Here is a 13,376-nt window from a genome sequence, read left to right as displayed (position 1 = left end):
GAAGGGGCATGGGGTGCCTCTTGGCTGAGTCCTACACTCACAAGAATATTCCGTGGGGATCTTCAGCTTCTGTTGGTTCAGTTAAAGAAAGGAGAATACTCTTTAGTGCTTACAGAGATAGCCTGTTCGACTATCTGAATCCCATCTAATCCCAGATTGGCATCTTCCCAGATTAAGCCAACTTCTCCGCAGGGTCTAGAGTGAGTGAAGGGCGTGAGGTCAAATCCACCTGATAAGGACCTTGCCCAGCTCCCTCCCAGAGAACGTGTGTGGGCTGTACTAACGACCCCTGATAGCTCAATCCATCTTCCTGAGGAGAGGCTTGCTCTCTGCCCGCTGCCGGAAGATCCACACTTTCTCAGGGGCCCTGGCGGCCAGCTCTGTTTTCAGAAAACAACAAATGCCATGTTGACCTCACGAAGTCTCCTCCTCCTCCTTCATTTCCTTTTCTTTCCCGCCTGTCTTTGGTTTCTGCATTTTTTACATTTAAGCATAGCTCATTCAGGGCGCTTGGGGGGCTCAGTTGGTTAAGCGTCCCACTCTCGGTTTCGGCTCAGGTCACGATCTCACAGTTTCGTGAGTTCGAGCCCCACATCGGGCTCCACGATGGCAGCATGGAGCCTGCTTGGGATTCTCGCTCTCTCTCTCTCTCTCTCCCTTGCTCTCTGCCCCTCTCCTGCTCACGCTGTCTCAGTCTCTCTCAAAATAAATAAACTTAAAAACAATTTTAAACATAGCTCATTATATTTTATTTATCTTAAATAACTTTTTTAAAAAAAATACTTAAGAATGTGGTAAAAAAAAGAATGTGGTATGCAAATTATGTTTTGGAGGGGTGGGGAATTTACAGAGAATCTTTTTGTGCTTGAGTGAAATGATCAACTCTGGTAAAATATCTAAGCATGTTCACTTAATCCGCACTGTAAATCTGTTAAACATAGCCACTCGGCTCTTGTACCAAACAATTCAAGTGACTATCCTACTTGAATTTCTAATTTCTGTTTGTTTGCTACATTCCCATAGCCTGGAACTGTGATGCAATCTACCCCCGCAGAAATCGACTTCTTGGGTCTGAGTCCTGAGGTCTGGGGGCTGGAGAAAATCTCTGATCTTTCGGGAATGTAACCTCTTTCACTGGCAATGAGGCTCGTGCGTTCTAAAACCTCCCAAAGCCTTTTCACCATTGCTATTCTGTACTTTTATTACTTTTGCCCTGAGTTTCTTCTAGTTTTTCTGTATGTATTTTGTTATCATTCTGGAGCATATAAATTCAAAATTTATATTTTATGAATTTATTTGTACTAGTCAGTGTATGCTGAGCATTTTGTTTAACACTTACTGCTAGAGAAGGGAATGTTCCGAATTACCTCATTTAATCATGGCAACAACCACGTAAGATGCCACTGTCCCCACATCACGTGTTGGGAAGCCGAGACTCAGAGAAGTGACTTGCCCAGACTGCCGTTGCTGACAATGAGCATGTGAAGATCTCGAAACCCAGGCTCTGGCTTGAAACCCAGTGTTCTTTGCATGGTCCTACGTGGCCTCCCTTTGCTGTTTGTGGCCAAGAACCAGCCACCGCCCTCCGTATGGCTGCCTTTGCAGAGCTCAGCTCTAGGGTCCCTCTCCCCAAAACCACATGACCCCTCTGCATCCATCTGTAAAACTGCCTAATCAGCCTGAGCGGCTGCAATTCTAGAAGCAACAGAACTGCCAGGAAGTCAGATAATTACCGCACTCCAATTCCAGGCCAACCGCCTGCAGAGAGAGGTCTCCTTCTCCATATACTGGAGTTCTTTACCACCAAGTGGCTTACAGCAACATAAATGTATGATCCTATAGTTCTGTAGGTCATGTAGTCAACACAGGTCTTCCTGGGCTAAAATCAGGGTGTCGGTGGAGCTAAGACCTTTCCTGGAGGCTCTAAGGGAGCATCATGTCTTTTCCAGCTTCTAGAAGCTGCCTGCATTCCTAGGTCCCCTCGTCCATCTTCAGGGCCAACCACAGAGGACGGAACTGTCCCGCACAGCTCTCTGACCCTCTCTGCCCACCGCCTGCAAGGTCCTCCCGTCGTAAGGGCTCCCAAGGTCAGAGTGAGCCCACCTGCATAGCCCGGGCTAATCTCCCATCTCAAGGCCCTTAATTTTAACATTTTCATATTTTTTGTTTCACAACTTTTAGTTGCAAGAAACATGTATACCAAAAAAAGAGATAAAATATAAATGTAGAACTTAATGATGTATCATAAAGCCAACACAAATATAACTACCCCTTCATCAAAACCTAGAACATAGCGTCCTAGGATTTTGTTCCCCAGCTCCTACCACCTGATTCTACACGCTGATTTAACCAGGCGTGGGGGCGCCTGGGTGGCTCAGTCGGTTGAGTGTCTGACTTCGGCTCAGGTCATGATCTCGCGGTTTGTGAGCTCGAGCCTGCCATCGGGCTCTGTGCTGACAGCTCAGAGCCTGCTTCTGATTCTGTGTCTCCCTATATCTCTGCTCCTCCCCTGTTCACGCCCTGTTTCTCTCTCTCTCTCTCTCAAAAATAAATAAACATCTAAAAAAAATTTTGTTTAACCAGGTGTTTATGGCAATAGCTTCCCGGTCTTTTTTCCTTCAGTTTTTCATCAAATTACGCATCCATACACATTGTCTTTTAGTCTTGCTGATTTTCCAACTTTATTCTTTTGCATTTAGCTTCTTTTGCTCCTTCAAAACGATAGGTATTCATCCATGTAGTCGTGTATAGTGTAGGCCATTCACGGTTACTGAAGTATTCTATTATTTGATTATCACTAGTCTGTCATTACCTGGTGAGTCGGGACCTGTGTATAACTCCATAACCAAGCAGTTCCACTCCTAGATCCACGCTCTGTGGAAACGCTGCCCATATCTACCAAGAGACAGGCATTTGAGTACTTGTGTATTTGGGGAGAGCCCCAAACGGAAATGACCAGAATGGGATTCAGCAGTAGAATGGAAAAATAATTTAGCATCATCAAATAATAGAGTCCCTCGAGGCGTTTACTTCTGGCCACACGTGCCACAAAAGGTACCATGCTAGCAGACCCTGGGGGGATTAGGACAACCTCCTCGCGGGACGGCGTTATTCTGTCCACCACGCCAGACAACCAAAGTCTCTCCTTCCTTGTGAATGTCCGGCACCAATGCCAGCTCTCGACGCCGCGCTAGACTTTAAAGCTTTGCTTTCAGGATGTCAGTTGAAGTCAACACCTCATCTCTGCCTTCTTGGCTGCTTCTTGACCGTCCAAGCCAATTCAGTGAGAGATCCTGTCCCATGTTCTCACCCCCGCGGCTGCCCTGTATTTGTTCCCTGAAACCTTTCCTTCCACTGCGGACCACCCTCTGACCTTTGCCAAGGGTCCCTCATTCAGAGTAAATTTCTCTACGCTAATTTCTGTCCCCACAAAATTCTCCTACAGCCTTCTTGCCTCACGTACACCCTGACCCTGTCTAGAAGATGTTGCCTCCCCTACGGACGTTCCAGATAGGAAGCTCGTCGTTCTCGCCAACGGCAGGAATTCTTGGGTCCCGGACAACACTGGCATTTCCTACCTACCCACGGCTGCCCCGAGCTGCACCGACCCTGCTCCCACGCAGACTAAAACCCCCTTCCCTTTGGATTCATGCCATGTGACGATGGCTCTCTCCTCCTTGTCTGCAAAACCCCTGCCTTCTGATTCTCCCGATGGAGGTCTCTCCCCAGTCCCAGCCATTTCTCCTTCATTTCTGGGGGGGGGGGGGGGTAACATAGAGTCCACAGCAGCTCTGTCTCCACACCTAGTTTACGGACAACTCGTGTCATCCTGTGGGCAGAACCACCAACTTAGACAAGCTGACAGGTAGCGACAATCCTAGGGTGCTACGTTCATGAAGAAGAATCAGAGTAAGGATGATGGAGAGAGATAGGAGTTTGCTGTTTTATGCGGGTTGCTTTGGGAAGGCCTCTGATAGAGTAGCCTTTGAACAGAGAACTGAACAAAGTCACGTAGCAGGACACGCGGAAACACGACGAGAATCCCAGGGGGACGATACCATGCGCCGGGGCTCTGAGACAGGAGTACGACTGGGGTGTCTGAGGAGAGTAAGAAGGCCAGTGCATCCGGGGTAGGGCGAGGGGAGAGGGGTAAGAGGCTGAGTCTGAGTGACAGCCGGGGAACGGATCTGTAGGCCTCCACCAGGGACACGGTCACTTCATGGGTTCGGCGGGTCTCATTTATCTCACGAGAGTTGATACAATGAAGAAAACAAGAATAAACGTGCATGGGTAGCACATAACAGGGGCTGGACGAATCCTGGACTGGACGAGTGAATACACGAATGAATTAATGAGGGGCCCCGAGCGGCTGCCTCACCTGCCCGCACCACAGGACCCCAGAGCTTCAAACCTGGGAGCAAGCCCACGTCACCGGTGGTGGCGACAGGCAAATACAGGTAGATGGGCAGACAACAAGCACGGACCAAGTTGTGAGGAGAAACGAATAGACGAATCCATAGGCACCGGTGAAGATTTTCATACAAGTCTATCAGAAATGTACGGGTTGAGCCCAGTTAGATGGGTCGGAATATAGAGTATTAGAAAAACAAAATTAGACATATGTGGAACCTACGGCCACAAAGGTAAAATTTATTCTTTGGAAATCCACATAGATATTTTGAAAAATTGACCCAGCTTTAAGACACAAAGGAAATCTCAACAGAACAACAGGCCACAAATTCCACCCACAATATGAATTAAGCTTTCACAATATGAATTACTCAACAATTAAAAGACAATTTAAAACATCCGTTATGTTTCAAAACTCTAAAATTCACTCCTTAAAAAAAATACCTGGATTAGGGGCACTTGGGTGGCTCAGTCGGTTAAGCGTTGGACTCTTGATTTCGGCTCAGGTCACGATCTCATGGTTCATGAGTTTGAGCCCCACATCGGGCAGAGCCTGCTTGGGATTCTCTCTCTCTCTCTCTCTCTCTCTCTCTCTCTCTCTCTCTCTCTCAAAATAAATAAATAAACTTCAAAAAAAATACCGGGATGAAAGAGGAAACCAAAAAAGATACCAGTGCCTTGCCAGCTTATAGGACAATTTTACGGAATTTTCCAAACACAAATCATCTGTTTTACATAGATATTCAGAAAAAAGGATAAGAGGCAGGGCGAGAAACATACAATTCATTCTATAAGTCTAGTAAAGCAAAATATAAGAAAACAGTTCAAAAAAGAAGTATAAGCTGATCTTACTTTTTTTTTAAATGTTTTATTCATTTTTGAGACAGAGCAAGACAGAGCATGGGCAGGGGAGGGGCAGAGAGAGGGAGACCCAGAATCCGAAGCAGGCTCCAGACCCTGAGCTGTCAACACAGGGCCTGACGCGGGGCTCAAACCCACAAACTGCAAGATCATGACCTGAGCCGAAGTCGGACGCTCAACCCACTGAGCCACCCAGGCGCCCCGATCTTACTTTTAGACATAGAAGTAATGTGTGTGTGTGTGTGTGTGTGTGTGTGTGTGTGTGTGTGTGTAGGGGAAGGGATGGCAGGGAAAGAGAGTATGTGTGTGAGTGGAGAGGGTATTGTAAGATATCAACATCTCGTGGATCTTTATATAAGTGTTCTATGGGTTTGAAACTTTTCTAAATAAAAAATTAACAAGACTTTCTCCTTAACAAAAACAAAACAACCCCATCCCAAACTCTCTGGTAGTATTGTGTGTTGAATTGTGTCCCCCAAAGATATATTCAAGTCCTAACCCCCAAGACCTCAGAATGTGACTGTATTTGGAAATAGGATTGTCGTAGACGGGATTTGTTAGGAGGAGGTCCTGCTGGAGGAGGTGGGCCCTTAATCTGAGGGAGATTTGGACACAGACACAGAGAGGAGGTCATGTGACCACAGAGACTGGATGTGGCGATGCCCTTCAAGACAGCCTGCAGGGAGGGGCCGTTTGACAGCTTCCCAATCTTTGGGATCTGCTCAGTATTCACCCCAAGGCCACGGCCTCCCGGGGACTCCAGCCAAGGACGAAGCACACATGCGTATTGGGGGCAGAGGCAGAGCAGGGCCGTTTGGGCCTCGAGGCAGGACTGTGCTCCGGGACTCCCCACCAGCCCCGCGACCTACTGACAGCCACACGGCCCAGACCTCCTTCCTTCCCTCTCCCCCATGGTGAGTTTCAGGCCAGAAGCTTCTGGTCCACACTCTCCCTCTCTCCATCATGACACTCTCTCTCTTCTCATTTCGTCTTGGCCTTTGGTCCCCACCTGACTTCAGGGTTTCCCTGTGGGACAGGTAGCTGCACCAGGGCCCCACCGTCCCTAGAAAGTCTTGCTCTCCTGGCTGCATGTGGAGCTCCAGGCCAGAGTCTGTATCTGGGGGAATTCATCCTGTAATGGGATCTAACCTTATAGCTCCTGCAAAAACACACCTTCCATTTGAAATAACAAAGCAGGGGCGCCTGGGTGGCTCACTGGGTTAAGCGTCCGACTCTGGCTCAGGTCATAATCTCGCAGTTCGTCGGTTCGAGCCCCGCATCGGGCTCTGTGCTGACAGCTCAGAGCCTGGAGCCTGCTTCTGAGTCTGTGTCTCCCTCTCTCTCTGCCCCTAACCCACTCGCATTGTCTCTGTCTCTGTCAAAAATAAACATTAAAAAAATAAAAAATAAAAAGGGGTGCCTGGGTGGCTCAGTTGGTTGGGCGTCTGACTTCGGCTCAGGTCATGGTCTCGCAGTTTGTGAGTTCGAGCCCCACGTCGGGCTCTGTGCCGACAGCTCAGAGCCTGAAGCCTGCTTCAGATTCTGTGTCTCCCTCTCTCTGCCCCTTTCCTGCTCATCGTGCTCTGTCTCTGTCTGTCTCTCAAAAGTGAATGAATATTAAAAAAAATTTTTTTTAACAAATAAATAAAGGGGCCCCTGGGTGGCTCAGTCGGTTGAGCGTCCGACTTCGGCTCAGGTCATGATCTCGCGGTCTATGAGTTCGAGCCTCACGTCGGGCTCTGTGCTGACAGCTCGGAGCCTGGGGCCTGTTTCGGATTCTGTGTCTCCCTCTCTCTGACCCTCCCCCGTTCATGCTCTGTCTCTCTCTGTCTCAAAAATAAATAAATGTTAAAAAAAACCAAATAAATAAAAAATAAAAATAAATGAAATAACAAATCGACATCTTAGAGCAGAATGTGTACTTTCAGAGTCCAAAGACTCATATGGCTGAAATACACATCCACTCTTCTTCTTATGCCAGTGGAGACTTGGAGGGGCCCCACTAGAAACTATCTCTGCACGGGCAGGAGGGTCTCTGATACAGACATGGGGTCAAGTCACAAATGGAAGGCTCATACCTGAAGCACGAGAGGCCCCTATCATCCGTGATCGGATCAGTCCCTCTCTCTTTTTGTTTCTTATTAATTTAATCTTTCCCCGAAAAATTTCCAGGTGGTGGTCTAGTTTTTCTTTCAAATCATCTGGAAAAAAAAAAATCCAACACTTGACAACGTAGAAACTAGAGCTACAGACAAGATAGCAATATATCACAATTTTGACGGATTGCTGAAAACCATGTTCTGCCACAGAAGGTGCTAACGTTACAAATGTGATCCTATGTGAGGAAGGGAGAGAAACGTGATTCAGCATTGAAATCAACCGTAAATATTCTTCTAGGTTTCTGGTGAAATACCTCTATTTTGATAAGTCACTGTTAAGAATTTAATAGGAAAAGCGTGAGTCTTGGCGCTTTGGAGCAATCTGACTTTCTCACTAACATGTCAGCTCTGGACATGCCTCTTACACGCTCTGGGCTCTGTGCGGACAGCTCGGAGCCTGGGTTCTGCTTCGGATTCTGTGTCTCCCTCTCTCTCTGCCCCTTCCCTGTTCATGCTCAGTCTCTCTGACTCTCAAAAATAAATAATAAACATAAAAAAAAAATTTTAAGCCACAGTCTAGCAGAAGGTCTCCCGCCAACCCCTGTCCCTTGCTCAGGGCTTTGGGGACTTCTCGCTCAGCATGCGGCCAAATGTGCTGCCCGGTGCTACTGATGGGATAAGGACTCTGACCATCTCTACACATCCCCTCCTGTGCACAATAGTAGAAATAAAGAGTGGTTCTCGGAGAAATCACGTCATACATGGTAGTGCCGGGCCAGCGTGTGAAATTCCTAAGCGTAGCTGACGTTGGCTTGAGTAATCTTCAGTTGGACAAAGTAGAGTCACTTCCCCACGGGTCAGTCTCCTGGAACATGCTCTTTTGTACCCCCGCCTGTTCGTCTCCCTACTCTCTCTCCTTTTTTTCTTTCCCAGCCCGCAGGGGGTCAGATTCACAGATTAGGTTAACTCTTCTGTAGGAAACCTATCCAATACTGATATATTGCTCCCAAGGGAAATGGACCCCTACAGGGACTTACAGACTCCGAGCTTTTCACTAGTCTGGGTCCTCTTGGTTTGCCTCAGGTTTATAATTAAGCTGTAAAACGGATAACTAATCAGATTTTGTATTCACATCACGACTCTTTGAAACCAACGCGCAGAGGAGCGCATGCTCTTGACTGCAGTTGGTCTGATGAGAATTCTTTCATGACAAGGACTTAGGTCCTGTCTCTTCCCTGCATTAAGCCTCTGATAGCACTCCATTTCTCCAGAGAAAATTCAACCAGAGTCCCTCATGAGCGGCGTTGCCTTTTTGTGGTTCTGGCTGTATGTCCATACTCTCTCCCGATGCTATACTCATATGTAACCTACAGGAAGTACGGAACTATCCCCAACTCAGGATGTTACCTCCGGGCCTTGACAACGCTATTTCCTCTGCCTAAAACACTTTCTCCCTCCTCTCCATCTAGGTACCTCCAACTCACCCCTCAGACATGGGTTTAGATGTCACCTCTTCCTGAACAGCCTCCATGACCTCTGAAGGCCAGGTTGGTGCTCCTATATTTACCTCAAGGAAGCACTGATGGCCCGTGAGCCCAACACCGCGGGGCAGGGACCGGCTCTTACATCCCCACCGGTGAGCCAAGGGCGCCTGCCTCCACACCCATCAAATGTAAAATGAGTAATAAAAGAACCCAAGCGCCATCAGAGATCGCCGTCAGAGCACGTGACGTCGATGGATGGAGTTCTGTCTTACCAGAGTCGCTCATGTCGTCTACCAGAATAATTTCTTCAAGGAAGAGGCGTGGGGTGAGGTTTACGACACCGAACATGGTCCGAAACAAGGCGTTAAACTCCTCGTTGTGGAAGCAGATGACAATGCTGGCAGTAGGTAGGTTGGCTGGGTAACGTTTTTGAAAACACCTGCCAGGATACGTAAAGGGAAGAAAATGATTTGTGGTCTCACTGACGCAAATCATTTACGGTTTTTCCTCTTTATTCCCTTAATGGATGATTACGATAATAAGGTGACCGAACATTTGAAAACACCAAAATTAAGGTACAAAAGCTTTTCTAACTTCTTATCTATTCTAATATTTTCTCTTAAATTTTTTTTTTAACATTTATGTATTTATTTAACGTTTATTTATTTCTGAGAGACAGAGTGCAAGTGGGGGAGGGGCAGAGAGAGAGGGAGACACAGAACACGAAGCAGGCTCCAGGCTCTGAGCTGTCGGCACAGAGCCCGACGTGGGGCTTGAACTCACAAACTTCGAGACCATGACCTGAGCCAAAGTCAGATGCCCAACCGACTGAGCCACCCAGGTGTCCCAATATTTATGTCTTTTTGAGAGAGAGACAGAGAGAGACAAGAGAGAGGGAGACACAGAATCCGAAGCAGGCTCCAGGCTCCAAGCTGCCAGCATAGAGCCCCACGCAGGGCTCGAACTCACGAACCGCGAGATCATGACCTGAGCCAAAGTCAGACCCTCAACCGACTGAGCCACCCAAATGCCCCTAAGTCATCCCCCCCTTCTTCATGCCAGCAATAAGTGCTCTTCCCTGGAGACTCTGTTTGGACCATCTTAATTCAATTCGAACACAATGTAAACGTGACTCATACCGGTATTTTGGTTTCTATTATTAAAGTGTATTAATACGCTGATTCACACTGAAAGGCACAAATCAACCACATTGCACTGTCTGCAAAGAAAATCTGGTGCCTCAGTTTGTTGCAACAAAGAAATGCAGTGGATATAGCGTAATTGGATTTCTTCCAGGGATTTGACAAAAGCGTGTCATTATTTTCGTGCATAGGAGAGAAGAACAGAAGCTGAATTGTAATAATATTAGTTATTAGCTGTTGATTAGCGTTCAAAATGCTGCATCATGTGGTTGTATTTTGAAATATTTCGGTTGTAAATGGCAATCCCCCTGGTGCTAGTTTAAGCAAAAGAAAGGGGAGTACATTGGAAGGGGACCCCCCCCCCCATGCCCCACAGGACCTGGTGACAAGTGTACAGGCAAGAAGAATGACTGGAGCCAGAGGCTTGAAAGCCACTTGGACACCCTGTCCACTTCTGCTGTTGTCTTTCCACCTGGGAATAATAGTAACTATAACAAGATCAGCCTTCCTCATAGGTTGTGTGGGTCCAATGAGTTGCTATGTCAAATGCTCAGAACGGCACCTGGCAGACAGTAAGTATTACACCAGGCTCATTATAGGATTCTTATCCTCTGTCTGCAACCTGACTCGTTTGCACCTCTTTATTCCACGGGAGTGGGAATTGTGGCCAACATCAGCACCCAAGGAGAAACTGGTAAGACTTTCTCTCTGGCTCAAAATGCACAGTAAGGATTCACTGGCCCAGCGCAACTCAGGTGCCCGTCCCTGGGCTAACGGACTGTGGCCAGACAGGCAGTAGGTGAGAGAGAGTGGGCTGGGGGCTAATGGAAGGATAATACGAGGGATGTGATGGTCCAGGGGGAGCTCGTGCTACTTAGGCCCGTCTCTAACGTGACATTCAGTCCTGGGCATATCATTTGAAGAAAACTGTGGATAAATGGAAGATAGACCATGTGAGTGGAGGAGCCTGAGACTACGTCCCACCAGGACCCGTTAGGCCCCTGTGTGTATGAGTTTCTCCAAAATTAACTGATAAATGTTGCTGTGGTCTTTGCTGACTTAAACGTTTCTTACCTAAGCAGGCAGTTTTTCAGGGTAAAAGTAATTTGGACAAGACCTGAGTTTGGTCATCCTTGGTCAGCTGCTCTGTTCTTTGCTGATCATATAGGTGACCAAGAGTCCGGTAGAAAGCAGGACTATTGCGCGTTGAATTGTGTCTCCCCCAAATTCATCGGTTGAAGTCCTCATCCCCAGTTCCTCAGGATGTGCCCTTATTTGGAAATGGGGCTGTTGCAGAAGCGATGAGGAAGATGTCATTAAGGTGGACGTAAGTCCAATAAGACTGGCATCCTCGAAAAAAGGGAAAATTAGGGCACAGGGACAGACACAGAGTGCACTGGGTAGGGGGGAGATAGTTGGGTTACACCTTGTGCACTAAGAAGAAAAGACTGTAGGACTGGGGGCGTGCCGACTTGCCCCTTTTGTGCTTTTTGATATTTGCCAGGTTTTCTGTACTTAAAATTTAAAAGAAAGCTACCCAAGTTATTAACTACAAAAGGATAAATAGTAATTTTGCGGTGCAGAAATCTGACACCTTCTGTTTTGGTCAAGTGATCAAAAGTATCTTCACCCCCAGTCACCTCATTAGTAATGGGACAAATGGACATCAAGTGCCTCCTAATATGATGCTCGAGGAGGACATAACATCATTTCTATGGGATTCCTACCAAAAAGCATGACCAGGATTTGATCACAAGGAAACATCAAACTCCAACTGAGGAACATTCTAGAAAAAAGCTGGTTAGCTCTCTTAAAAAGTGTTATAGTCATGAAAGATAAAGACTTGGGAACAGTTTCAGATGAAAGAAAACCGAGGGCATGGGAATGCCACAAGTCATCCTGGGTTGGACCTTTCCAGAAAAAGGACACTAGTGGGGCAGCTGTAAATATTTAAATTGTGTCTGTAGAAGATATTAACATTTGGGGAATCTAAGAAAAGGCTCTACAGGAATTCTTTGAGAGATTTTTTTCAACCATTTTGTAGGTCTGAAATTATTTCCAAACTGAAAAGTGCAAAGACAAAAATTACATCAGAAGACCAAGCAACATAAAAATGGTCTCTTCAAAGATCTGTATCAAATACTTCAATAGCTAGTGAAAATAATCATACGAACTTTAAGGCAAAGCTGAAATGGAAATCCCATTTAGTGAAATAACAAGATTAGTACAAGAATGGCTGAAAACCGAATTTCCCGTCAAAGAAGTTAATATTCTGAATAGGAAAACTTCCAAGTTCACTTCTGTCTTTGGACAATCTCTCTCTCTCTAGGGGGCCTGGGTGGCTCGGTCGGTTGAGTGTCCAACTCTTGATTTCAGCTCAGGTCATGACCTCGTGGTTTGTGAGATCGAGCCCCGCATCGGGCTCTGGGCTGACAGTGTAGCATCTGCTTGGGATTCTCTCTCTCTCCCTCTCTCTCTGCCCCTCCCCTGCTCTCTCTCTGTCAAAGTAAATAAGTAAACATTAAAAAATTAAAAAGAAAGAAAAATAAATATCCCTTTGTCTAAATGTCCTCATTGGTAATTTAGTAAAAATATCTTGGGGAAGATGCAATTCTTATAAATACCTAGGATACATTTGGTGCAAATGGGGAAAGTATTCTCAACTCTAGAATTTTGAAACTATCTACTCCAAGTCCCAAAAACAGGAACCTATATTACAAGACTGCTAATATGCCAAAATTAAAATCTGGTTAGTAACTGTTTATTTAAAAACTTAAAACATGTTCATGTTTAGACTTGTACAGTGAAAGCTAGAAGACATTAATAAAAGAAATTAAAGAAGACACAAATAAGTGGAAGGGTGTTTTGCGCTCAGGGGTTAAAAGAATTTGACACCGATGGGGGCCTGGGTGGCTCAGTCGGTTAAGCATCCGACTTCGGCTCAAGTCACGATCTCACAGTTCGTGAGGTTAAGCCCCACGTCAGGCTCTGTGCTGACAGCTCAGAGCCTGGAGCCTGCTTGGGATTCTGCGTCTCCCTCTCTCTGTGCCCCTCCCCCACTGTGCTCTGTCTCTTTCTGTCTCTCAGAAATAAACATTAAAAAAATAAAAAAAAAAAAAAAAGAATTTGACACCATGAAGATGTCCTTACTACCAAAGAAATCTACAGATTCAATGCAATCCGTATCACAATTCCAATGGCATTTTTCATAGAAATAAAACAAAGAATCCTCATATGAAATCCTCATATGAAACTATAGAAGACGCTGAAGAAGCAAAGCAATTTGGAGAAACAAGAACACAGCTGGAGGCATCACATGCTCTGACTTCAAACTCTGTTGCAAAGCTGTAGTAACGAACACGGTTTGGCATTGGCATAAA

At 46.3% G+C, this 13,376-nt stretch overlaps 1 protein-coding gene across 5 annotated transcripts in view; it reads right to left on the bottom strand.

Annotated features, from left to right (window-relative positions):
- GALNTL5 (polypeptide N-acetylgalactosaminyltransferase like 5) overlaps positions 1-13,376 on the bottom strand; it is a 56,136-nt gene that overhangs the window by 28,189 nt on the left and 14,571 nt on the right. For 4 of the 5 annotated variants that reach the window (XM_007087530.3, XM_042975825.1, XM_007087529.3 and 1 more), the window contains exons 4-5: positions 9,127-9,293; positions 7,350-7,472 (exon numbers count right to left, since the gene is read on the bottom strand). In XM_007087530.3, the coding sequence (XP_007087592.2) occupies positions 7,350-7,472; positions 9,127-9,293 (290 nt within the window). The remainder of the gene's footprint in view (positions 1-7,349; positions 7,473-9,126; positions 9,294-13,376) is intronic. The other variant, XM_042975819.1, reaches the window with a different exon arrangement.

This window comes from Panthera tigris, chromosome A2, assembly GCF_018350195.1.
Source record: "Panthera tigris isolate Pti1 chromosome A2, P.tigris_Pti1_mat1.1, whole genome shotgun sequence".
Taxonomy (NCBI): domain Eukaryota; kingdom Metazoa; phylum Chordata; class Mammalia; order Carnivora; family Felidae; genus Panthera; species Panthera tigris.
Note: the sequence above shows the minus strand (reverse complement) of the source record. Positions and strands in the feature narration are given on the sequence as shown.